This window comes from Zingiber officinale, chromosome 8A (genome assembly GCF_018446385.1).
Source record: "Zingiber officinale cultivar Zhangliang chromosome 8A, Zo_v1.1, whole genome shotgun sequence".
Classification (NCBI taxonomy): domain Eukaryota; kingdom Viridiplantae; phylum Streptophyta; class Magnoliopsida; order Zingiberales; family Zingiberaceae; genus Zingiber; species Zingiber officinale.
This window is the reverse complement of record NC_056000.1, coordinates 89,115,080-89,141,814: the sequence shown is the minus strand read 5'-3', so window position 1 is coordinate 89,141,814 and position 26,735 is coordinate 89,115,080. Positions and strand designations below refer to the sequence as shown.

At 37.6% G+C, this 26,735-nt stretch overlaps 1 protein-coding gene across 4 annotated transcripts; it reads right to left on the bottom strand.

Moving 5' to 3' along the window:
- Positions 1 to 11,779: 11,779 nt before the first annotated feature.
- On the bottom strand, positions 11,780 to 23,091 carry LOC122009836 (protein NLP2-like). Of its 4 annotated transcripts, XM_042566146.1 has the most exons (7): positions 22,418 to 23,090; positions 21,799 to 22,289; positions 21,238 to 21,660; positions 20,818 to 20,865; positions 19,953 to 20,699; positions 13,590 to 13,713; positions 11,780 to 13,108 (listed from the first exon to the last, which is right to left on the bottom strand). In XM_042566146.1, exons 2-7 carry the CDS (start codon positions 22,192 to 22,194, stop codon positions 12,051 to 12,053), a joined length of 2,796 nt encoding a protein of 931 aa, XP_042422080.1. In that variant the 5' UTR covers positions 22,195 to 22,289; positions 22,418 to 23,090; the 3' UTR covers positions 11,780 to 12,050. The 4 variants fall into 4 exon arrangements, with proteins under 4 accessions (XP_042422080.1, XP_042422079.1, XP_042422077.1 ...); XM_042566145.1 differs by having other exon boundaries at positions 21,238 to 22,289; positions 22,374 to 23,091; XM_042566143.1 differs by having other exon boundaries at positions 21,238 to 22,289; positions 22,418 to 23,091.
- Positions 23,092 to 26,735: the final 3,644 nt, after the last annotated feature.

Sequence of the window (26,735 nt, the reverse complement as noted above, 5' to 3'; positions counted from 1 at the left end):
AAAATTTTAAAAATTACTAAAAATAGTAAAAAAAAATATTCAGAGCCTCCAAAAAGGTCTTAAATGATAATTTTTGGACCTGAAAATGGCCGGTTAAGGGTTTCACCCAATAATAAATATAGATTCTGAACGAATTTAGCGCATAGATTATCCGTTTTAACACCCGAGTTAAAAGTTATGACCTCCAAAAGTTTATTTGTCATTCTCGCATCATTCTCCCCAAGATAGAGAAAATTCATCCTTGAATTGTTGGTCACATCATCATAAGAAGAATCACCATGGAAAGGAATCAAATGCTTCACATTAAAAACATTGGCAGTGCGAATATGACCAGGCGGCTTCAAACGATACACATTGAGATTTATCTTCTCAACAATCTCGATCAGACCAATCTTCTTGGCTAATAATTTGTTATAATTTCCAGTGACAAAATGATTCTTAGTTAAAACTACTCACACAAAGTCACCAACATCGAACTCCAAGTGTCGCAGCTTTTGGCCTGCTTTATATTTGTAATTGGAATTAGAGATAGATAAATGTTCATGTACTGTTTTATGGACCTCCAGCAAGCAATTCACAAAGTCAATTGCTTTACCATGGTGCTTAGTAATGACAACAAATCCAGTGGGCCATGAGGCTGAACCAAATAAACCACCTAGAATAGGCTAAAACCAGTATTGCGATTCATTGCATGGTTATGAACACATTCTGCCTGACATAGCTTTTGATCTCAACTCTTCACTTGGTCATGACCTACTAAGAAGAGAAATAAATCGTTAAGTGACCTATTCACAACCTCCATCTGTCTGTATGTTTGAGGGTGATAGGCACTACTGAAATTCAATTGTGTATTTACCACTTTAATGGGCTGCACAAAAAACGGCTAAGGAAATGAGTAACCCAATCTAAAGCAATGGATGTTGGAAGGCCATGAAGATGAAAGATATCCCCAAAGAATAATTCTACCACATTAACAACATATGTAGTCTTCTTGAAAGCCGAGGTAAATGCCTCCCTTATGTGCTAGTCACTATTCCAAAAGCTAGTAGCTGCCCATAATTTACCTCCTCCGTGTTGGCCCTGGGACGAGTTGGCGGGAGCGCTGGGGGCGAGCGTATTCGCCTTTTTTGCCATCATTGAAAGGAATAACATGAACCATCTATTGATGACAACAATGATTGAATCATTACTTTGCTGGGTAAGTGGAAAACCCAATACAAAATTCATGCTAATGTCAATTCAAGACTGAGAAGGGACTGACAGTGACATGTATAGTCCTGCATTAGTGACTACCCCCTTAGATACTTAACAAATTTTACGCCGCTACACATACTTCTTGACCTCTTGCTACAAAGTAGGACAAAAGAAGGAAGTCTGAATTAGTTGCAACATTCTATACCTGCCAACGCACCCTTCACCATGCAATTCCTTGATTATCTGCAAGCTAAGATTACAATCTGAAATCCATAACTGTTCGCCTTTAAACAAAAATCCATCATACAGTAAAAATTATGTTCTCTTCCCAACCTATACATCTTATAGTATTACAATAAAATAAGGGTCAGTAGCAAGCAAATCATGAAAAAAGTCAAAACCTAGCACCTCAACTAGCATCATAACCAATAGGTTGCTCCTACGACTCAAAACATCTGTCACATGATTAGCAACCCTTGCCTTACCACATAAGTAAACTACTCCAAATAAGCACTCATCTCGTATGGCGAGGTGACACCTTGTTTTGCCGGTGTAGATGTCTCAGCGAATCATGATCGGTGTACAAAATAAATCCACTATGAAATAAAAACAATGACAATATCTCACTGCTTGCACAATGACATAAGACTCAACATCATAAGTGTTGTAATTAAGCTTTGCTCTTTATAACTTTTCACTAAAAAATGTCATAGGTTTGTTGTTCTGATTGATTACTGCATCAATACCAACTTTGAAAGCATCTGTGTGTGACTCAGAAGGCTATGAAAAATCTAGAAGCGCTAAGATTGGTGTAGTTGTGAGTCACTCTTTAATCAATTGGAAAGTTGAATATGCACCATCAGTCCACTCAAATCTGCTACCCTTCATACAATCTGTTATAGGAGCCATGATGCTGCTAAAAAAAGCAATAAAACACTTGTAAAATGAGGTCAGACCTTGAAAACTTGCTTCTGTTAAAGTTGTTAGTGTAGGTCATTTCTTCACTACTTATACTTTAGTGACGTCCACTTCCAAACATGCTCCTAAAATCATATATCCCCAAAACCACACCTTGGGGTGATAAACACACTTCTTCATTACACCATAAATTTTTTCCCTATGCAATGCACTAAAAACCTTCCTCACATGTTGAAGATGAATTTCAAGAGTCTCACTATATATCAGAATATCTTTAAAATACACCACAATAAATCTCTCAATAAAGGGTCACAATAATTGATTTATCACACGCATAAAAATACTAGGGGCATTAGACAACCCAAAAATCATCACTAGTCATTCATACAATTCCTCCCTACTCTTAAAAGTCGTCTTCCATTCATCCCTGAATTAATACGAATATGATAATACCCACTCTTCAAATCTAGTTTAGTAAACACAGTCGATCTACTAATTTGGTCAAACAAATCATCCAAAAGAGAATGGGAAAGCAGTACCTGACAGTGATTTTAATTGATGGCCCTACTATCCACACACATGCCAAGAACCATCCTTCTTTGGTATCAAAAGAGTAGGTACAACACAAGTACTCATGCTCTCCCTTATATGGCCCTTAACCAATAATTCTTCAACCTGTCAACACAACTCTTCATGCTCACGTTATGCAATCTGTTCAGCAGTGCTGATAAATCAATATGATGATGAATATCACATAATGGAGGCAATATGTTTGGTAAGTCTTAAAAAAAAATATCACTAAATTCATCAATCAACGAAGCCACATAATTTGAAATAGTGCTAGGTTCGACCATCTCCTTTCCCATCAACATACACCCTCTTTCTGCTTCTTGCAACTTCTTGTCAAACCAAGCCTGCCACAATAAAGTTGAAACATCACTTGCAAGTTTAGGTTGTTCCACTATCTGTTTGTATGATAGTAGAACAATTTTAACCCACTCAAACATAAAACTATAAGTATTGGCTCGCCAATCATGATGCACGTCTCTATTATACTGTCAAGGTCTATTCAACAATAAGTGTGACAATCATCCATCGCTATTACATCACATCAAATATCATCTTTATATTTCTGACCAATGGAAAATGAAACTAGAGCTCTCTTCCACACTGATACCTTACCTCTCTTCTTAAGACACTCCAATTTATAAGGCTTAGAGAGATTTCCCGTTTGAATATTTAATTTTTACACAACTTCAATAGACACAATGTTTTCACAACTTCTATCATCGATCACAAAATGATATACCCTGCCTAGAATGGTACATGTTGACTGAAAAATTGTACTCCACAGTCAATCATCGTCCATTATCAATTTTGGTGTCAAATAGGAATGCCAGACCACTAATGCAGTCCTAACATTTCCTTCCAACTACACTTCATTTATCACCTCTTTATAATACACGAGGTCTCTTGTGAACTCGACTACACCTTCACAATCATCATTCTCCATAAATGGTGCTTTCTTTCTTGCAACTTTTTTACACTAATTGTTTGTTCCCAATCTCACTGCAGCTGAAACACCTTAGTCTTCCACTGCTTCTACTCCTCTATTAATTTGTCCTCCATTGCTACCACTTCCTCTATTAATTTGTTTGACACTTTTGTTACCAATCCTAGTATCCACACCACTAGATCCTCCACTCACAGTGTGTATAGGAAAAAAATGCTATTACATCATGTATGTTTTTTCCACTAACAATGCTCTCTAGTATGTAGTAGACACAGAAACAGGTCAAACATATTCACAATATCCTGAATATGATATTTCAACAATCTTCACTTTCTTGTATTTTTCATTCCTAGTAATTAACTGGAAAAATTTAGTGGTATACTCATCGGATCGAGTGTCTTGCTTTAAGTTTTGTATCCTCTGATATATTAATTGTTGGAACAATATGAGTGCCCTAGGTTTTGATGTTTGAATAAAGGTTTAAGTTAGGTTTATTGTTGTATTTGATATGCATTGTGAGTGTGCAGATATAGTTACAACAAGGAAAGTCCAAGTGTGAGTCTTGACGGTATAAGTCCAAGCATGCAGTCTTGGCAACATAAGTCCGAGTGTGACTTGGCAATGGTTGAGGTCCCGGAAGTAAGGAGTCTCTTGGCAAAGGAAGACCCAACAATAAGGACAAGGCTGAAGGAAACTCTAGAAGGGAAGGCATGAAGGATGGGGAGACATCCGAGGGACACGAGGCTGATGGAGGAGGCTAGAAGGCTAGGTCTAGATTGGTCGGGCGAGGAAGAGTGCTGAGTGAATGTATTTGGGAGTCATAACTCCTAGGGTTAGGGTTTAACCAATCGATTGGTAGTTGTATCAGTCGACTGGTATGGGCTCAATCAATTGGTCAGTTGATTGGGGAGTAAATAGAATGCCTCTGTTCGCTCAACTCATGTGGAGAAGTCGACTGGTGTTTGCATCAATCAATTGGTATCGAGCCAATTTTGGTAAGTGTCAAATTCCATATAGGATCAATCGATTGGTGTTTTGACTAGTCAACTGGTGGCAGGAAACACAGCTAAGAGCATCCGCATTAGCTTCCCTATCTAAAATGCATAATTTAGGGTAAAAAAATTACTTTATTAAATTTGGATATCCACTTTTCAATATACCATATATCAACTTCCCTATTTCTTCTCTCTCTTCTATAATATTTAGGGAATGAAATTCATTCCCTAAATTTTGAGAAGTGTTGTTCATAAATGTTTAATTTAGGGAATAGATAGAGTAGCCGATGTAAAAGTTTTTTAGCTACCCTATCCAAAATTTAGGATAAAATATTTAAATAGGGTATTTAATGTGGATGCTTTAAGTGTTTCCTTCCAACCTCTATTTAAGAGAGCTCAGGGTGCTTGGGCAAGGTTGATAAAATAAAGGTGGTTAACCCCTATTAGTAGTCTTCCAAGCTCCTGTGTGTGATCTGTGTATACATGATCAAGGTTATGGTGAGGTTTCTCCATCCACAAGGATATTGTGCTAGCTAGAGGTCTTTCGGGGATTAATCCACCAATGGATTGAGGATTTGTCCATCTTATGGACATATCGTGGGCGTGGTTCGGAGATTACTAACACAATGAAAGTAAATACGAATACAAATGCTAACAAGCTCGATGTAACGTGGTTCGGAGATTACTTGCTCCTACTCCATGGCTTATCCTTGAGGTGGACGAATCTCAATCCTTCGATAGATTATTCTCTAGAGCATACTCCTTATCAGTGGAGTACAACCTCTCACAAAACACTCTTCTTCTTTTACAAGATGAAGATTAAGAGTAGAAAGAAGAGTGTGGCTTGGAAGCTTTGAGCAATGACTTAGGAGTTTTACAATGACAATCAGTAACCTCCTTCATGTTCCAAAGATCCCCTTAAATAAGAGGAGAGAGTTGAACATAAGGTCAACTCATCTCGGCACCAATCGACTGGTACATACACTAGTTGACTGGTGTAACCATTGGACACAACCAACGGCTCTCTGCAGAATCTGGGATTCTACCAAGGGACTTTCCATCAGTCGATTGGTGTTAACACCAGTCGACTAGTCTTCGCACTCGTCGGGCACAGAAGCATTTTGTGTTGTCGTGAGTTTGGATCAGTCAACTGGTCTCAGTACTAGTTGACTGATACCTTACATTCACTCACACTTGAAGGCCTCTTCCTCAGCTTTCGTCCCTCAGATGCATTTGAGCCCACGACTCCTCTCCTTGACATCCTTCACGTTGCCCTGAAGTCGATTCCCTTGGCTCTACTCTGTTGCTCCTCGTCCGCGGTCCATCGGATGCACCATCCTTCACTGATCTTCAAAGACCCGAGCCATAAGATGAGATTTCTAAGCTTTGCCGCACCAAGCTCCTCATGTAAGTTCTGCATGACTCAAACACATATAAAACACATATGAAAGTCTAACTTAAACTCTTTGACACACATATCAAAACTATGATCGTACCGATTAAACCTAGGTCAATTGCACCAACAATCTCTCCCTTTTTGATGTGTGACAATATGTTTAAGTTAGACACAAATAACAACTTGAAAATTACAAGTAAAATGTAAACATGAATCATAAATCCATGCTCCCCCTTAACATATTCTCTATCACTCAATTTTTAAGTTTTGCACAATTATAGAGAAATAAGAAAAAAAGTTCTAACTTAAACCTTAACATTTCTCCCCCTTTGACACCATCAAAAAGATTGTACCAAACAATCATGCATACCATGGCATCAAATTTGGACTAAGTTAACTAAAACCGAAAACGCTACCAGTTGATTGGTATCTGATGTAGTCGGCTGGTACATGAGCAGTCCGAATTTCAGCTTTTTGAAGCCAACTCCAGAAATACACAGAAAAATCTATAAAATTCATAAAATCATGAAATTTTGAAAACATATTTATTTTAATGTTCTCTAATAAGAAAAAATATATATATATATTTTCATGAAATTTCAAAGTATTTTGGAAGTTTTGACAAAAATTCAAAAACATTGAAAATCACTCAAGTTTGTATCAATTTGAAAGCTTGTTTTGAATTCATATGCTTTAACATAACTATGCCACTATAAATAAAACATAGAATTATTTTCAAAATATTTAAAATGTCCAACTATGATGTATGGGAAAGATGTCCATTAATTAAATATTTACTTTCCCCATAGTTAGTCTATGATCACTATTTTAACATATTTCATAATTCAACAATATGTCATAAGTATAAGTGAATTATGAGTATCATCCTATCATCTCACATCCATCTTTAAAAATATTATGCAAGTCATTGTGAGATGTAATGCAGGTAACTTTTACTTAGCCCTTTTTATCATTTAGTTTTATCAAGGCTAACTATTTCCTCTTAAGATCTTAAGTCAACCATTTTTCAAAAGAATTTAAATATGACTTCAATAGTTAACTAACCTCAACAATCCTCTAACCCTTGAGGATTGACTTTGGTACCCAATAGAAGTTCTTCCTAATTACGTTAACCAAATATTTCTTAGGGATTCATTTTAAGAAAAATCTATAGTTTTTGTCTTGGGTTGGCTCCTAACAATTAGATAATAATAAGACTTTTCATTATTGGATTCCTTATACCCTAAACCCTTTTTGTTGAAACTTGCACTTTGGCTCCCAATGATCATGCTTAGGGTATTGAGCCAATTTTAAAATTTTTAAGAGTATTGGTAAGGTATTCTACCTTTTTCCTTAAGTCCTTATTTTCTTCTTCTAAACATAATGCATTTGAACTAGAAGAAGAAACATGCATATCATTATCCGTAAGAGTCATAGATTATAATTTTTTGTTAAGCATGCTAATCTCATTTTTCAAGAATTTGTTTTTATTTTTAGCCTTAAACAAGCCTTCATTTGTACTTGAAATAATTTTAAGTAAATTATGAGTGGGTATATTGTATACCTCACTTATCGAGAAGTCCGAATCCGATGTTTGCCCTCCCACTTCACTTGAGCTCCCTTCTTCTTCTTCACTTGAGCTCTTTTCTTCTTTATTTTTGGATGAGGTGGAGGCAATTTCATCAATTCCCATTAGAGAAAAATGGGATATATGGCGTTCTTCTTCTTTCGATGATGATGGGTCATTCCATGTTACTTTTAGATTTTTGACCTTCTTCCCCTTTTCTTTTATCTTCTTCTTCTTTTCTACTTTCTTCTTTAGGAGAGGATATGTATCCCTCATATGTCCTTCTTGGCAAGAAAGACAGCATAGGAAATCGATCAGGAGACCCAGGAGCTTAGGAGAGAACCGACGGGCGCAGTGCGTCTGAGAGACAAGGTGCTGCGGAAGAGTACACCGATGGACGAGAAGGACACGCACAGCGGTCCGAGGGACGAGAGGTCGGGGAGAAAGGTTACTAGAGAAGAAGGTCAAAATTAGGTTTAGGTGAGCCTTATTTTGGTTGATCGAAATCACCCAAGCTGAAGAGCGAGAGAAAAAAGAAAAAGAAGCTGAAGCCTTCTGCTGGAAGGCACCTTCAATGTGCATGGAAGGCGCTTTCAAGCCTTCATGGAAGGCGCCTTCCTTACGCATGGAAGGCGCCTTCAACTCATCATGGAAGGTGCCTTCCATGGCTATGGAAGGTGCCTTCGACCAGGCTGGTTCGAGCCGTTGCAGTGGATAAAACTTTATCCACCGGTGCCTCGCTGGAGGACGCCTTCCAGCCCTATAGAAGGCGTCTTCATCCTGCAGATAAGTTTTTCCAAGGGTTATAAAAAGACCCCTGAACCTAGGAAAGATATAACAACTTGAGTATTCATTTCTTAGCAATAGTCTGAGCTATTAGTGTGTGTAAGAAGCTTCTCCGCCTTCACCGAAGGAGATTTTTAGTGAGCTTTCATCTGTCTTGATTAACAACCATCCCGGTTGTAACCAAGTAAATTTCGAGTCTCTTTCTTTTAATTTCATATTGTTTATTTTTATGCTATTTCTGCTACTCTAAGTTGAAAGAGGAGAAAGGTATTTTGTTTTAGTGTTTCAAGCAACTCAACCCTCTCCAGCCGGCCTACCTGGACCAACAAGTGGTATCAGAGCCAAGTTCGCCTCAGAAGGACTAACCGCCGACTAAAGTAAACAAGAAATGGTCGGAGCTAGTATCTCCCACCAACGTTCGAGGGGGAGTTCGCGTTTTGGAAGCGACGAATGGAGGTATTTCTCAAAACAAATTTTAATATTTTATTAATAATGAAATATGGTTATGAAGCACCGAAGAATACAAACGGAGAAGAAATCAAAAAACACCTCTGGACCAAAAAGCAGCGTGACGATTTTACGTCAAATGGTAAGGCTGAATTTCATCTTTTAAGCGTATTACCGGTTGAAGATCTCGATAAAATCGGTGACTACCAAAGTGCAAAAGAACTTTGGGAACGGTTCTTGAAGGTCCATGAAGAACCAAAAGAAACTGAATCCAACTCCTTGATGGACACCAAGTCATCATCAGAAGAATCTGAAACCGAGGAAATCACCGGAACAACTCTAATAGCTGAGTACCTACCAGAAGACGAAGCAAGCTCGTCCGAAATGAGCATCAAGAGCATCGATGAAGGGAGAGCGTCAACAGAAGAAAGCAACAGTTCATGGGGAGCTACGGACAACGAGATCGACAAGGTAAGTCAGGTACGATCTTTTCCACATGATAAGTTCTTTAAATTTGTTAAATTATTAACTAAAGACCGTTGCAAACTTGAAAAAGAAAATAAAGAATTAAAAATAATTTTAGCAAAATCTTATCTGTTAGAAGATTTTGAAAAATTAAAAATTGAAAATGATAAATTGAGGACACAAGTAGAAACTTAGAAAATCATACATGTTTAACTGTTCAAGCTCAAAATTTTAAAAGGCTAAGCTGATATCTTAGATTTCACAAGGGTCAAATTAGAAAAATTCTCGAAAGTTATGTTGTCACGCCCCGGGGGAGTCCCTGCCAGAAGAAATTTCGACAACATCTCCCCTGTACGGGTGACAATCTGAAACATTCTACAATGCCCTCAGAGTCACATATACCTCGGCCAACATGGTCGGAACAATAACAATAAAAATAAGGCAAACACCCACGCAATTTAATAGTAAAACTAAACTAATGCAACGATAAGGAAAACCATCTCAAAACTTATATCCTACTCAACTACACCCATAAAGCTCAAAACTTATATCCTACTCAACTACACCCATAAAACACAAATCACAATGACGCAAATAAAATCAACTCACCTCTTCTGTCGTCCAGGCAGGCATGTAGTAAAACATATCCAATAAAACTCATCGACAATAAAGATAATATAATATCCATAAAGCAAAAACCAACATAAGTCCAACACATAGACAACTATATAGTAAGAAAAGAACAATAAAAAGGTCCATATGAAAATCCTCGAAATCTGGAGGGGACTAGCGACGGGAAATCCTCCGGGCAGCCTCAACCTGAAAATAGTATATCAACGGGGTGAGTCAACTCCTCAGTGGGTAACTACTGACATGCATAGTAAGAAATAATCAATAGCAATAATTATACGTATAGTCTCTTGATATAGGAATGATAAATGTAAATTGAAATATATAGGAGAAAAATTGTACTAACCAGGACCTGGTGTATGAATAATAGACCGAGAGGTATAGAAATCATGTATTCATGTCAAACATATGCATCCACCGAATATGCAACAAACAAGTGCAGCAAACACAAGCAATAAATGTATCAATGCGTATGATACCAATGACATGTCCTGGTTACCCCTGACGCCAGTCAGCCATCTCACACACGATGGTGAGACCGAGTAGGTAGGGCTGTGACAACCGTGCACTCTGCCATCACTGCTCCTGATGAGTGACTGAATGGACGGGATGCTGTCGGAGTACACCTATCCTCGTACCCCAAATCATAAGTGGGGGAGCTCAATGCTCTCATCTCCCTGAGCCAGTCCAGAGGAGAGATATCTGTCCTGCTACAACGCTGCGTCACACTACTCATAAGTGGACCAACGGAGCCCTTCTGCTGCAACACACCCTGCCTGATAGAAACTACTAACCCATGAGTGGTTGTGTGCGCAGATCCATGTAACTGGAGATGTGCTCAACAATAATGAAGTCAACTATCGCACAACATACAATCATACGAGATGGTGCATGATACTAAGCATGGGAATATCCTAAATCTATCCATCTCTACAAAATGTGTACCATAGGACAAAGAATTAAATCAAAGGTACACAGATCAGATAAGGTATAAAAACCTAGGTCCTAAACATACTAAGGCATGGTTATGTCACTACCTTTATAAGCATATGTAATCAAGTGGTACTAACATGAAATGCATAACAGGTAAACAAAAACAAGCATGTGACAGATATCTGGTAGTGACAAACCGATGCAGATAAGAAAATAATTATTACTACTTGTTAAAAACTACAATGCATATCTAGTGACATATCTAAAAAGATAAGTCAAAGTACCCGCCTCCAATCGAAAAGTCCAATCCAGTCTAAATCCGACGTCGAGATACTTGTTAGGTCTTGGGTTTCCCCAAATTAAGCCTACTCTGCTTCATGCGAATAATACTAGTGTTATTCAAATTGTTGCTAATCCAGTATTTCACAAGCACACCAAGCACATTGAAGTGGATTGTCACTCTATTCGTGAAGTATATGATACGCATGTCATCTCTCTTCCGCATATCACCACTGAACTCCAGATTGTTGATATGTTTACTAATGCTCTCTCTCGACACCATCATCATTTTTTTTGTTAACAAATTGATATTTGTTAATCATCCGACATTAATTTAAAGAGGAATATCAATAGCAGAAATTATAGACTATTAATTATGAAATATATTTTTGCATAATTATGTTAATTATGCTATTGGTTTGTGTATATATTATTACCTAAATTATCTGTAATTAGTATATACATAGAATAGATAATCTGTAACTAATATGTTATATATATATTTTTACTCAAGATAATTTCTATAGCAATTTTATTTAATGTAAAGATCCGGAAATGGAAAGCATTCAGCCATCTTACTTCAAAATTATCATTGGGTACCAACTCAACTACGCCTTACCTAGTATAACTTAACAAAGGGGACCTGTGTTGCCATATTATTCACCATTACCACACTGATTTATCTACTAGAATTTCTAAATACACTAATAATAAATGTTATTTTTATGCCTTTTACACTAAAATAAATGTTAAATGATATAGCATCGCTAGCCTTAACGGGTAGCTAGTTGGCTATATAATATAATGGCTAATCAGCGAGACAAATGAAGCACTATCCTCACAGTGAGTACCACTTTGACCATTTTAATCAGACCAGAATCATCGGTTCGAGTATACGAAGATATCATTGGCATTCTTCCTCAGGCCTCATGACTTCAGAAGCAGATTGTTGCTACTGCCTGAGCTACCAACAGCACTTGGAAGATCTCGAACAAGAATTCTCACACAATTGGATTCACATTGCTCTAAAACTTCAACGCACTCTTGCAGATCAGAGTCATTCATCAACGTGATCCACTCATCTTCATCATCCTTATACTTGAGCAGGAATGTCCCTATAGATAAGCTAAATCTCTTTCCAATTTCTTCAAATAATTGTCTGCAACCCAGGGATAGATTGAACTTAAACCGCACTGCATCCTCTTTATAATTAGCCTTGACTCTGATGGATGTGCAATTGTGCGAAGGTGAGTCATCTGTCTCCATGAGCAACATCCCTATCTCTACACTCTTTTTGAGAGTTTGGTCACTCGATGAACTGCCTCTGGATGAATCTGTACTGTTGGAACAAGAAGCATATTTGCCTTGAGTGATTCTGCTATCTGCTGTGTTATGGTCATACTGTATAACACTTTTTTTGGGAGTTTCTTTCAGCATCTCCTCAGTTATTTTTGAAGTTGAACTCCTTGACACTAATTGGCATTGCATACTTTCTAAATGTGAATCACCTTTGTTGAGAACATCACGATGGTATGCATCATGTGCAAGATGGGACGCTACTCCAACTGAATGGAACTTTTGTTCAGTGCTGTTATCAAGTGGAGAAACTTCTGCTTTATCATGTTTCCTATATATCGATCTAGATATTCCTGATCTCTCCCTCTGCTTGCAGTTACTAATGAAGCAGTTGTATGCTTTTGATGAACCCGCGAACTGCTTGTTTTCATGTCTTTTGGCAGAATGCATGGTCGATAAGGCCTGACCAGCTGATTCTAAAAAAGATAGTGACTTTTCAGGTGATACTTCAGCGAAAAGACCTTGACTGTTGGGATCATACATTAACTTTCCCAAACCCAGCGAAACTGGTACAGAATCTATCACACTTTGGACCTTCTTAACAGAATGGTTTACTTTCTTTATCTGCCGAGATGGCCATCTTAAAATGCCATGCTGTCTGCATATTCGTTTCAGTGTTGTTGGGCAGACTGCATGAAGTTGGTTAAAAAACATTCAGATTTTATCAACAGTAATCAAAATGTTTAATGACTTAAATCACATCACATAGGTAGCTAATGCAAATATTCCATAACTTTCACTTTGTATCATCTTCAAAAGTTTTCTATAGTTGAATCGCATGATATTTATTTTAGTTCTTTATATGGAAAACCAACACAGTCCATAGGTTCAACTTGGTGGTATGGGTAACTATAATCTGTCAAAATCTTACGAAAGAAAGAAAGTATTTTAAGAGTGCTAGGGAGAATCAAACTCTGACAAACTGACATAAAAATAAAACATTTGTTCTACCTGGAAAAACTCTGCCCTGCTAACTATACAAAATTATAATTGATTCTTTAAGGACTCATTTTCCTTGTACATTCAAGCAATTAAAAGCAAATGGTGCAATAAAAAACAGCTACCAAATTCCAATAAGAAAGCTATGACAATATGTGAAAGAAAACGCACCACCAATGCTCTTTGCAGCATCCTTTAGGGTCCCAGAATAGTATGTCTGAAGAACACTCAAGCTAACATTGTTTTCAATTAAACTTCTTGGTTTCTTTCGATGCTTTCTAGAACCAACATGTGTCTGATCACAAAAAGTAAAGTTAGTGAAAACATACTTCTGTGCTATTTTTTAGTTATCAACAACCATCTTGGACTAAAACAAAAAAATTAACAAACCAACCAAAGCTATCCTAGAAATCTAGCAACAATCAAGAAACTTTGACGACATCTAAATCTAGGAACATTCAAAAACTTTGAAGCCATCCATCTAGCTGCAGTTCTATTTGCTAAAAAAGAAAGCAATAGAAGAGTACACAGCAGTCAGATTTTCTTAGAGATTAGTGTAGTTCCCTATTAATTGGAATATTGAAAGCATCCAATAAACATCCATCTAATTATGACTACTTGATACAGAAACTTTATCAGAGAAAAATCTGATTTTTGCTTGATCACTCACTGAATCTCCTGAGTTCACTGCACTTTAAAACAGTTACAGATGAAGAAAACTCTCTTTGCATTCACCAACCATTTACTTCCTGGAGTATCAGTTAAATCTTTCTATCAAAAATCAGAACAAAAAGGATAGGTTGCATGACAAAAAATTGATCTAGGAAAATTTCATATATATGAAATAGAAGTGCAACATTTTTCATATTAATGGCTTTAATAATTGAAAACACAAAAGAAACATCATCAACAGCATCATTAGTATTATACTAAGCTGAAAACATATTAAAATGAGAATATGATATTTCTGACAAAACTTCTTGCCACAAGCTGAATAAAGGTGGGCCAAAGAGAAGAAAAAACGTCAATGCAGTTGTTTCCAGCTGGTACACGCTTATCCCTTTTGCCAGGATCTTACCTTTTTCTTGCCCTTCTATTTTGATTTGCTTTACAGACCGATTGCTGTTAATCAGTTAAACCAAGATCCCATATACCACAGCATGTACTGACTGATGTGGTCAACGATATCAAAACCAATAATGAGTTCTCACTTATTCTGTTTTTGTTCATCACCTAGTTTCTCACTCACAGATAGTATGCATTCCTTCTAACATCGGTTAGTCCATTAATTCAATTCATTCCAACACTCACGCCCACTTTTTTAATAAATTTAATCAGAATGAAAGAAAGGAAAAGTCGTTCGTGCATGCTAGACACCACTAGCCCAAATACCAAATAACCAGAAATAGAAAGAAAACCTGAAAGAAAATATTGACAAAGACTCAAAAACACATTAATCATTAGGTTCAATAAACAGGAACTGCCTTTAAGATTCTAAATCATGAAACAATAGGAAAAAAACTGCTAAAAGATCACTTTGAAGTTTCATTTTGAAATTTTTAACAGAGCAAATTCAGACAGTAATTTTTTAATTTCCAACCTAAAATATATATTCAATTACAGTGAAATTTTGGAGATAAGTTCAGGCTTAACACAAAATTTCTTAAAAAGATCTTTTGGAAAGACACTCTATGGATAATATTTGATGCATTACCTTTATTCCACATCTCTTACTTTAATTGTGTCATATAAAACCATTTCAGAAAAAATAATTCTCAATCACTATATATTTTGTCTTTACTGGATAAACAAGATTAGTGTCTAATTGATCACGACTCCATGGGATCAAACTCCCCTCACCGGTCTAGTCGAGATTAGTTCTCTACGTTCTAGCATTGCTATTATTCTTCGCCTCCATGGGATCGAGCTCCTCTCCCCGAGCGGATCGAGATCTATTTTCTTGTGTACTAATATTCTATTATTCCGAACGAGTCAGGATTAGTGTTCTAGTATTCTGATATCGGGATGAGTGTTCGAGTATTCTTATTATTCACCGACTCCGTGGGATTGAGCTCCTCTCCCCAGGTGGGTCAAGATCGGTTTCTTGTATGCTGGTATTCTATTATCTTGGACGGGTGGGGATTATAGTTCTGGTATTTTGATATTGGGATGGTGGTCTGCTGTTCGGGTATTCTTATTATTCCCCGACTCCATGAGATTGAGCTCCTCTCCCCAGGTGGGTTGAGATCGAATTTTTTGTATTATGTTATTCTTATTATCCTCCAGCTATATAGGACTAAGCTCCTCTCCTCGGGCACATTCTGGTGTTTTGGTATTCTTATTCTCCCTGGACTCAAGGTTGGCATGGGTTTGGCTTTTGGATGTATCCTCACAATCGTGGGATCGAGCTTCTCTCCCCGATTAGAGGATTGGCGTTTTGGTGTATCCTCACGACTACGGGATTGAGCTTCTCTCCTTGGTCAATATGGGACCTAGCCTAACCTTGCGGGATTGAGCTTCTCTCCCCGAGCAGGTCTAGATCGATGTTCTAGTGCTTGAATATTCTTATCATCCCCGACCTCATGGGATCGAGCTCCTCTTCCCGGGCGGATATAGATCGATACTTTGCTATTCTTATCATCCTCTAACCTCGTGGGATCAAGCTCCTCTCCTCGGGCAGGCCTGAATCGTTACTTTGTGATTCTTATAATCCCCTTACCTCATGACATCGAGCTCCTATGGATCGATACTTTGTTATTCTTATCATCCCTGACCTCGTGGGATCAAGCTTCTCTCCCAAGAGGGTCTAGAATCTAGATTGGAATTCTGGTACTTGGACATTCTTATCATCCCTAACCTCGTAAGATCGAACTCCTCTCCCTAGGCAAGTCTGGATCAATACTTTGCTATTCTTATCATCCCCCAACCTCATGGGATCGAGCTCCTCTCCCCGGACGAGTCTGAATCGATACTTTCTATTCTTATCATCCCCAACCTCGCGGGATCGAGCTCTTCCCGAGCCTACTTTGCTATTCTTATTCCCTCTTGACTCTGAGTGGGAGTGGGTTTGGTGTTCTGGTGTTTGGAAATTTTATCATCCCCTAACCCTACGAGATTGAGTTCCTCTCCCTGAGCGGGCCTGGATCGGTATTCTGGTCTCCCTATTCTAATTTTATAGTTTTCTTATTATCCCCTACTTCAAGTTGGTGTGGTTTTGGTGATTTTGCTCTCCTGCTAGCTCAGTAACTCCGAGTACCAAGATTGAATAACACATTATAACTTGAGAACTCACCTCTATAAATATGATAGTACGGAGCAAGAAAAGGAGAATAATTGGTAACATCTTCTTCCTATGCATCTTCTTTACTCTTAAGCCCTTCTCTCTTAAAGAAGGCACGACGGGAAAGTCATTGTAGCATGGAAACATCCCTGAAAAGCTTGCACAGGTCTGGGAATATCCTCACGTAAGAGCATCACTAGAAAGACCGCATAGACTTGTAACCTCGCTACCAGCTAGCATACAGAAGCATCCCCATTCAGGAACATCCTTTACATTTACACTTGGGGCACAGGAACATCCATGTTCGGAAATATCTATATATATCTAGCCATGTCAGCAGTCAGGCTTCATCAATCATATGTTCTTGCCTGACTAAGTGGGGGAGGCATGTGATATGCCTCACAATCCCCGCCCAGGCATATATACCTGGACAGGTCCACGCGTGTCGGTTAGAGATGTGACCAGGCAAGTAGGAGGATAAACCAGAAGGCACAATGGAGCATCCCCGTGCGGGAACATCCTGGAAAGATGTTGCAGCTTTATGAACCTCCCCGCTCAGAAAAGATATTGCAGTCGACTAGCTCAAGTAAATTCCTGTCAAAAAAACACCCACTCGAGTCTCCCTCGCGTTTGCCAACTGAATCTATTACTCTACCTTTTCATGACTAGCTAATCATGCAGGAGCATCCCGAAACATACTCAACATACTGATTCGGAACATGAGAACATCTCCGCTCAAGAATCTCTCTTCCAAATTCAACTGCTCCGCATATTAAATCTAATCATTCTCTCTAATGATTCTTTAACCATGAGTCTAACAAAAGCGGTGTTGTCTTAAGCATGGGCATAGTAGTTGTTCAAAGGGAAGCTGACATCAGCCGACCAGGTGTACAGGCCCCATGTGCAATGGGAAGGGAGCTGATGGCAATGGTCCACTGGGCACAATATCATGTAGGATGAGTAGAGGTCAACCTTAGACCCTTACCTAGACATGTCGTGTGTTAGACCTTGTCTCTAACAAAAGGTAGTGGCATACCCACCTCTGGCCATGCCTGCCACTGTCTGTTTGCTGGCACAAATGGCAATCGACATAGACATTTGTCTCACCATTATATAAAGGGCAGCTTGTGCACCGGGAGAAAGTAATTGCAATCCGCTATAATTGATTCTAAGTCAAGAGAGTTGACTTGGTCAACTACTGATCTTCTTCTTCCCCTTGCTAAAGCACTTCTCCCAAAGAAGACACTAAGTTGCTTAAAGTGCTTTCATTTTTTTTTAAGTTGATCCACTCAACTTCCTCTCTTAGGCGCTCTTCTCTTGAGGAGACAACATTTTCTCTTTTAGCTCCACGTTGTCTCTTTCTTTTAGCTTCGTGCTGACTTGACGGTCAGAGGAGTCACGCTGGCTACCTTGGCCCCTGCTGATCGGTGTTGACTTGTATGCAAGAGACTCACTTGTGTGTGCGGGATTAAACGCTCTGCTGGATTTGGACTGAAAGGAAGAGATGCAGTTGTGTAGCCAGGGAGAGCGGTGGATACCCACATCACTCTTGGCCCCCAATCCGTTCGGGTGAAGGACTCGTTCAAGTGAAGGACCTGTTCAGGTGAAGGACTACTCGAGTGAAGGATCTGCTCGGATACAAGAGCATGGGAGTTGTTGGCTTGCACGTTTTAGAGGAAATCATGTATTCCTCAATATTTTTAGAGAGTGATCGATTAAATTTATCACCTTAAAGAAATTTTCCTAAGTGAATTGAAATTCAAAAACAATATGTAAAGCCAATAATTCGCTCATAATCAAAGAAATTTTAATTAAAATAAAGAAATTAAACTTTAAAAAAAAACTTATTTTAGAAAAAAATCCTTTAATAACATCTCTTAATGACATAATTTTAAAGGACCCTCGACTTGCCCCCCTTAGAGAGTCATTAACATCACCTAGCTTATAAATTATAACTTGTTTATCTTACCCATCAAAAGAGAGAATTGAAAAAATAAACATGTAAACTAAAGAAAAACATGAATTAAAAAAATAGCTAAATCAAGTAACACTCTTATTAGTATATCTTTATAGCTAGTAATGACTTAAAAGGTCATCAACCTAATGAGTTAATGAGTTTGTTTCCTTATATATCACTTACCGTCAAATTTTTTTTAATCTGATACAAAAGCAACACATCAAAATTAGAAGAGAAATTATATTGTCAATTACTATAAAGTACCTAGTGATGCACTCAAATGTTATTTTGCATTTATGAATTCTAATTATCTCATATCTAAATGTCATTATTTATTTATAATTATAATTGTCTCATATTATTTAGTTAAGAAGTGTCAATAATTAATTTATTCAATTGCATTGTAAGAGAACTTAATTTTAATGCTTGTTTATTCCATGTTCCAATTGTTTTAAATTGTGATTCAATTTTTAAATTGAAGGATATGCTAATCCACTAGAAAAATTGAGCCTCCATCAATTTTGTCAAAGATTGTGCTTCTACGGATTTCTTCTCACCATTGTTACTTTTCACCCAATGATTGTGGTAAAGACATGGAACAATATACTCACTATATGATAAGGAGGTTCTAATTCATTGGCACATGTAACCAAAAGGAAAGATACAGCTCAAAAAGTCAAATAAAGTGTATCAATTTGTCTTTCATTGGAATGGACATCTAAAGAGCTGAAAGATAACGACGAAAAAAACAAGTCAATTTGAATTTTAGATTAGTTGATAATTGTTTTATTTTAGGTACCATATAATTTAGTTAGAGTATCTTTTTCATTTTGTAGTAGTTTAATGAGTAGTTGCTAATTAATAAGAGTTTATTAGGATTATTATGCATCCCACTAAGTGGAATTGTCATTTAGTTGGTATTTGAGTATATAAAAGTACAATATTTGTATGTATTTTCCAGCTTTAGCTTTTGATTAATAAGATTTTTCTCCTTTTTGTCCATGTAACATACCTTCTTTGTATGAGATAGCTATTTTGATTTTTTTTTTTTTATTTAGGGTTAAATTTCAATATGGCATCAAAGCTATCTTGTGCTACATGAAGGAAAAGGTATATAGATCTCAATTCAAAAGTAGTGACATAGAAAATTCATAATAGTAGTTGAGTTCATAAAGTTTACTAAAATGGCGACAATATGTTTTTGACACAACAACTTGAGCTGACATCAAGAGATGAAATTACTTATGCATAGAAGAAGGTTCTAAAAATCTAGCACAATGATAGTTGAAAATATAACCTGATTGAGATGAGCAGCTTCTCCCTGATAACTGTTTATGGTCTGCATATTATTGTGGGAGTCAGTTGAATTTTGTTCATTATGACTGGATTGATAATGTTTCTCACAGAAATTCATTGAATCAAGATCATCTATTCCTGATCCATCAACGGTCATTTTAGAGGCATCCAAGCCAGTTACCACAGTATCTGATACAGTTCTCAGACTTCCACACAGTCTTTGCAATGTAATTGAAAGGTTATTTAACAAACGCTGTTGTTCATCACTTCCTCTGCAATTGACTGGAAGAAAAAATTCTAATACATAATCATCATTTGCAGTGTAAGTACTCCACAGCCTGATTGCAACAGCTGCATGCAGTCCAAACTTGCGTGCATGATGTGCAAGTGGATACTGGTGCACATCCAATGTTTTTATGTCAGATGAGAAAATTGGACGGTGAGATTGAATTGCTCTTCCTACAATGCCCTGCCCCTCTCGCAGGCAGTTCTCTGAACATGCATGTAGAAAGCCAAGAATTTTTTGGTCATTGACATAGCAGGCTGACTCCTGGATGCAAAGCATGTTTTCCTTCTTTAGCATGGAAGATACCTCTTCATCAACATTTATGGTCATTTTGTCCATATCCCGGTTACAATAGCTAAAAGGTATCCAAGTAAGTGCCAAAGGCAACAAATGTGCATGACAAATAGCTCTCAACACATTGTGTATCTCTGTGAAGACAAACGTCTGACTAATTTGAAGACTCTGTACAGTACAGTTTATCAAAAAAGAAATGAAACAATATTTAAATTATAATTGGTTTGATGGAAGTGAACATAAATTTGACCAAATCAAATTATTAAAAAGATGAGAAAATTATTACCACGAACTGTTGCATAGCATGTGCTTTAGTGCTCTTCAAATTTACAGCCTGCAAAGTAATAGTATGTAAACATTAGATATGACCATCATTCAATCATAACTACAATATTGATTTCAAGATATTTTCCTATAAACATATAAAATGAAAGTATTTTTCATCGGGCAATAAGCCCCAATCATCAAAACAACTGTTTTGAGAATTGAAATGTTGATGAACATTTACATCCACTGATCATGCCACACCAAGAAAATCAAAGCATAGAGGAAGCAATTCTTTAGAGATTTTTCAATAGGATAAAAAAAAAAGGTTATTGAGGTCATCCCAAATTGTAATTTGTGTTGGAAAAATGATAATGCCAATTGCAATCATGTGTAATGTAGACTTGAAGAAAGTATCAAAGCAATTATTTTAAATTCTAACCTGTAAAGCATTGCGAAAATGATCAAATTCAGAGTCAAAATCGGGTTTCTCTTTGTTTGTAACAAGTTCAAGAACTGCACAACATGAATGCTCATTATCATGAAAAATAGGCAATGCAAGTGTCCCTTGAACTTCATACTTCAGCGCATGATCCACTCTCAAGAATTCTAAATGACTATAGTATTTGATGTTTGAGGTCCACTCTGGCATTCGAGAGATATATACACGACCCGGAAGGCCAAGGAGAGACCCAGGTGCTTCTCTGCCAGAGAAAGTGAAAGCTTTTGATATTTCTCGATACTCTACAAAAGCCGGATCAAGTAGATAGGGCTGCTCGGAGGTGCTTAATATATATTCGTCGCCTTGCTTGAAAGGCATCCAAACTTGGGCGAGTATCTCTCCTCCAGTAAATTGACAAAATTCCTTAAACAAAAATAATGCTGTAAGTAACTTTTCACCTAAAGAAACATCTACAGTTGGTCTACGAATTGCTTTGCTACTGTCATCACCATTAGAGACATCACATGGTGGAAACGAGCTACTGGATTCTGTTTCCCTTACCATATTTATAGGGAGAGTATCAAGGGTCACTTGGGATTGTAAAGTGGTCTTTTGAACTGGTGAATTATCTCCAACACTTGAATGAACATCTTTATTATTCATATTACCTCTCATTCTAACCACAACATCTGTGGTTTGCACTTGTGAATTATCTCCAACACTTGGATGAACACCATCTTTATTACTCATATTACCTCTCATTCTAACCACAACATCTGTGGTTTGCACATGGAAATCTGGTTGAGTGGAGCAACTGAATTGTGCAAAAGACTGATCAATGATTGAAGGGTTGAACAGATCAGTAAAAGTTCCAATATTCATCAAACTTAAATGACTACTAAGGTCATTTGGCTCTGGGCTTTTGTCTCTAGCATGGAATGCTTTAAATGAATCCATGTTCAGAAGAAACCTTTCTTACTTCCACTATAAATTCCCCTCTGCAATCTAATAGTAGTTCTTATCATTGGATCTGGAACCCAACAGCCAAATCCCTGCAACCAAAGATATATAGAAATGATAAATGGTATACAGATTATTAGCTTGAAGTGAAAAGCAGAACTTTGACTGCTGCTTACAATTTGCCCTACAAACCAGAATACACCCTAGAACATCATAATACCTTACTGAGCAACTGACTCCCCTTGAGCATATAGAAAATTCACACTCTTACGCACAATTCCATGCTTCAATAACTGATAGTTTAGGCCTCCTCTCGTAGACCATACGCAAACTAAACCTGATACTCCAAAAGTAGACGAATATTACCTGTCGCACGTTTCCAATGCCTTCGTAAATGCCAGAGGGAGGCACTCGTCACTCAAAACAAGGACTTTGACTCGGACCTTCAGAACAAGGAGAAGAAAAGCTAAGCTCAAAAGATGAAGAACGAAACCTATCTATAGTGAGATTCCATGTCCTTCGGAAATTCATCGGATTGGCACAGAAAATAGGAATTGACTCGGAGGATTCCAAACTCGAATCCAGGAGGTTGAAGATTCGCCTCGATAAATTCTTGGCTCTCGGAGGACTCAAGGGTCGCGTTGGGCCCGTCGCGAGGAAAACCACACAAAATAATCGCCTAACCTCAGGACAAAAAAAAAAAAAAGTGGTTTTCATTGTAAGGCGGGCAATCTGACGTTGGGTTGTGGAGCTCGCACCAAATCAAAATCAAATCTTGAGTTTTCCATTGGCCTCAACGACGACCGAAAGCCTACAGGGAGAAGTGCTTCCTCGCCGCCGCCGCCTCCATTTCGTCCTCGTCTGGCCGGCACAATATCACACACGCACACCAGTGGGATGGGCCCGGCCCGGCACGGGTTGGACCGTTGTTCATGGACAGACCCCAATATTTGCCGTGTTTAAACCCAGGGACGGCATAGAGCTAATTCTACACTATTTTTTATATCTCAATTAAAATTTGGTAAAAATATTTAAGAAGACTGTTATTATTAACTAATATTTCTTAATAATACGTAATATTTTTAACTATTTTTGAATAATATTTAATTTTTATATTTATAAAATATTTTATTAATTTTTATTATATAAAAATTAGACATTTAAGTGCCTTTTGCATAATTTAATTGCTCATTCAGCCAAATTTTAAAAATCATAGATTTTTTTTAGGATTATTTGATGTCAGATATGCTGCTTATGTTAATTAATTTTGAGATGACTAATTTGATCCTACGAACAAATTTTATTAGTTATCAAAATAATTTAAGAAATACTCAGGATGATGACTTAGTCTATTATTCTTAGGTCGACTGTCTATTAAAAAAAATTATCTATTATTTTATTAAAACTGAGACTCAATTTTTAAATATCTAAAAAGTTAAAAAAAAATATTCTGTCACTATATCATTACCCAGGGCACAAATCACATATGTATGTTGCAGTTAGAATGGGAGGTAATATAAATTGAGATGGTGTTCATTCAAATGTTGAAGATGATTTACCAGTTCGAAAGGCTACTTTCAATACCAGATCATCCTCTCATCACAAATACAAATTCAGAAGGGGAAGCAAACTCTAATAGCTCGTTTCCACTATATGATGTCTCTAATGGCGACGACAGTAACAAAGCAATCCTAGACCATAATTAAGTAATGTTGCACTATGTCCATGATTAAGGAAACTAAGATAATGTCCATTCAACATTTTCCTCTTCTAAGATGGGCGTATGAGGTCCTCTTCCTTTTATCAATAATAATCAAGTAGTGGTTCCTAACTTAAATTTATTACCTCTCCCCCTTTCATATCAAGAGAGTGATATCAATCATACCAGTACTAATACATTGAATTTTATCAAACCTTCAAAGTTCAGTATGATTGGTCAAGAATAATACTAGAATAGGTGACCTTCTGGGAAGTCCTCATGTTGCACCTATTTTTTATAACTGCTCAACTAAGGTTGAATAAGTCCTCATGATTTACCTACCCCATTCTACAATGTGTGGAGTCACCCTAAAGAAATCGCTAAAAAAAGTTACCATTGGATAAGAAATTATCTATGCTTCCAAGGCTAGGATTTCATTGAGATAACAAACCCAACAACGCTAGCCGTTTAGATGGGTCACCCTAAGCATTTCTGATTTATCCTGATAACCAGTGAAAAATTTTATACGATCAGATCCTGTCTGAAGATGGAGATGACACGCTGGGTAGGTGGTTGTGACGTTGACTGAATGAAGACCTCTGGATTGGATCGAAGACTCTTGACTGGTGCACTAAGCTCCCTACACCACTCAAACAGGCCAACAGAATGTCAGAACCAAGGAAGGGGTCCCTTGCGAAGGCCCTCCGACGCTCAAATCAATGTGTTGCCCAGACGGGAAGTAGAATAGTAGTAATGAACAACAGGATGTGCGCTTAGTGTAATGAAGTGTGCGTACCTTACCATTGGACAGAACTCTCTGTTTATATATCACCTCTATAACCTCCGCAATCATGAGATGACAGAGAATATTAGGTGTCAGAAGTTGTTGGGCAATGAAGTATATGCATCCTGAAAGGTGTTTAGCCAGTCCGAGGAATCTTCTACCACTCATGTTCATCCTTTTTATAACTGACACCACTAATGAGGCGGTTGAAGGAATATGCAGTCATAATGTGTCGGCTGAGAGAAGTATAATTGCCTCTGAGAAAGGTTCCCTGAACTTGTATCATCTTAAAAGAATATTTTCTGATAGATTGTTGTTATTCTCTGATAAGTTGTTAGGATTCTCTGACAATGTTGCTCCCTGAGCATATCTCGGGCAGGCGTTGACCTGCCCGGGTGAGTAATGAAGGGAACTTTGAGTTTTATAAGGTTGGTATGCACTCTGCACTACTATGATATACATGTATGGTAATGCTAGAGATCCGAGTGAGATACCTCCCTATCCTTAGGGTCGCTCGAATATAGGCTACGAGTTTGGATATCTAAGTGAAATACTATCTAATTCTTAGGGTCGCTTGAATATATATGCTAGGAGTCTAGATATCTGAGTGAAATACTGTCTGATTATTAGGGTCGCTCGAATATATGCTGGGAGTTTGGATGTCTGAGTGAAATACCATCCGATTCTTAGGGTCACTCGAATTTATGCTGAGAGTCAGGAGATCTGAGTTGGGCATGATGCACAAGTTCATAGTTTTGGCCCAAGAAAATAAAGATTTGAAGAAGAGCCTATCTGAGGTAGACACGCCCGACAGTTCTTCCCGCTTGAGCCAAGCAAGCCAGGATCAACTAGAACGGTTGAGCCAAGTAGAAAAAGAACTCCAAGAGATTCGGGCGAAGAACTAAACTGACGTCGAGTGGCTAGAAAGTCAAACCTACCCAAAAAACCTCAAAAGATAGGCCACGCTAAGAGATTGCTCGCCGAGCCAATATACTGGTTGAGCTTGACGAGAAGGCTGTCAAAATCCAGTGTTTGGCCACCCTGGAAGACTTAAAGGCCAGCCACGTTGTGGACCTTGCGGTATAAATTCAATTGGCGGTCGAACAGCAACAGAGGGTGGACGCCCAAGAAACCGAGCTAGAGACGCTCTGGGTGAACTTAGAGGCTGATCGAGCTACTATAAATGCCAGCAAATTTGAAGTAGCATGTCTTTTGATCGAGCTAACAGCCACTCAGGCAGAGCTAACCTCTTATCAGAATAGGGAGAAGGATCGGTTTGAAGCGAGGAAGAAAATCCTCTTGGCGTCAGAAGACTTCAACATGCCAATTGTCAATTCCATCGTCAATGCTCTTACTTTTGGAGCCAATAATACAATCAAGCAACTACAAGAAAAAGGCTACTTGACGTCAACTACTCTTGCCAATTTCTTGGACCGTCATAGGCTTATCAAAGAATGCTCACCCAATTTTTTTCCTATTTTAAAGTAGTCTCCCTATCACTTCTGGTGAATAATATAACTCCTGTAATTTAGTTTTGGAACTATCACTCTTTCATATTTCAAAATTATATTTGGTTGTTTTGTTTGTTTAGTTGTGACTATTTATCTCCTTGCGCCTTGTTGTTTTAAAAAAAAAACCTAAAGTGTCCACCTATCTTTCACTGGGCCAAGCACCTTTTCCCGATCGGGTGTGTGATAACTAGTATTTTTATCTATTATTTTGACTTTTATACTTAGCATTTTTACCTTCTTGCATGCTTAATGTTGTGTTTATATCATGATTTATGAATAGGGACCTATTTTAGACTTAATTATAATTTTTCCTTAGTCATGACATGATTTCTTATATTTTGAATTTGGTTTTGTAGGAAATCTAAAGCGCCATGAATCTGAGTTGAGTTTGATCAAGCTCAGCTTGATTTGAAGGGAAAAGGAAGAGATTACATTTGGAGCATCTAGGTCGTTGATTGAAAACTCAATACATCCAAGGGTTCATTTAAAGCTTCAATTCAATTTGGATAAGAGAGGAGCCCAATTTTAAAAACCCAATTCAATC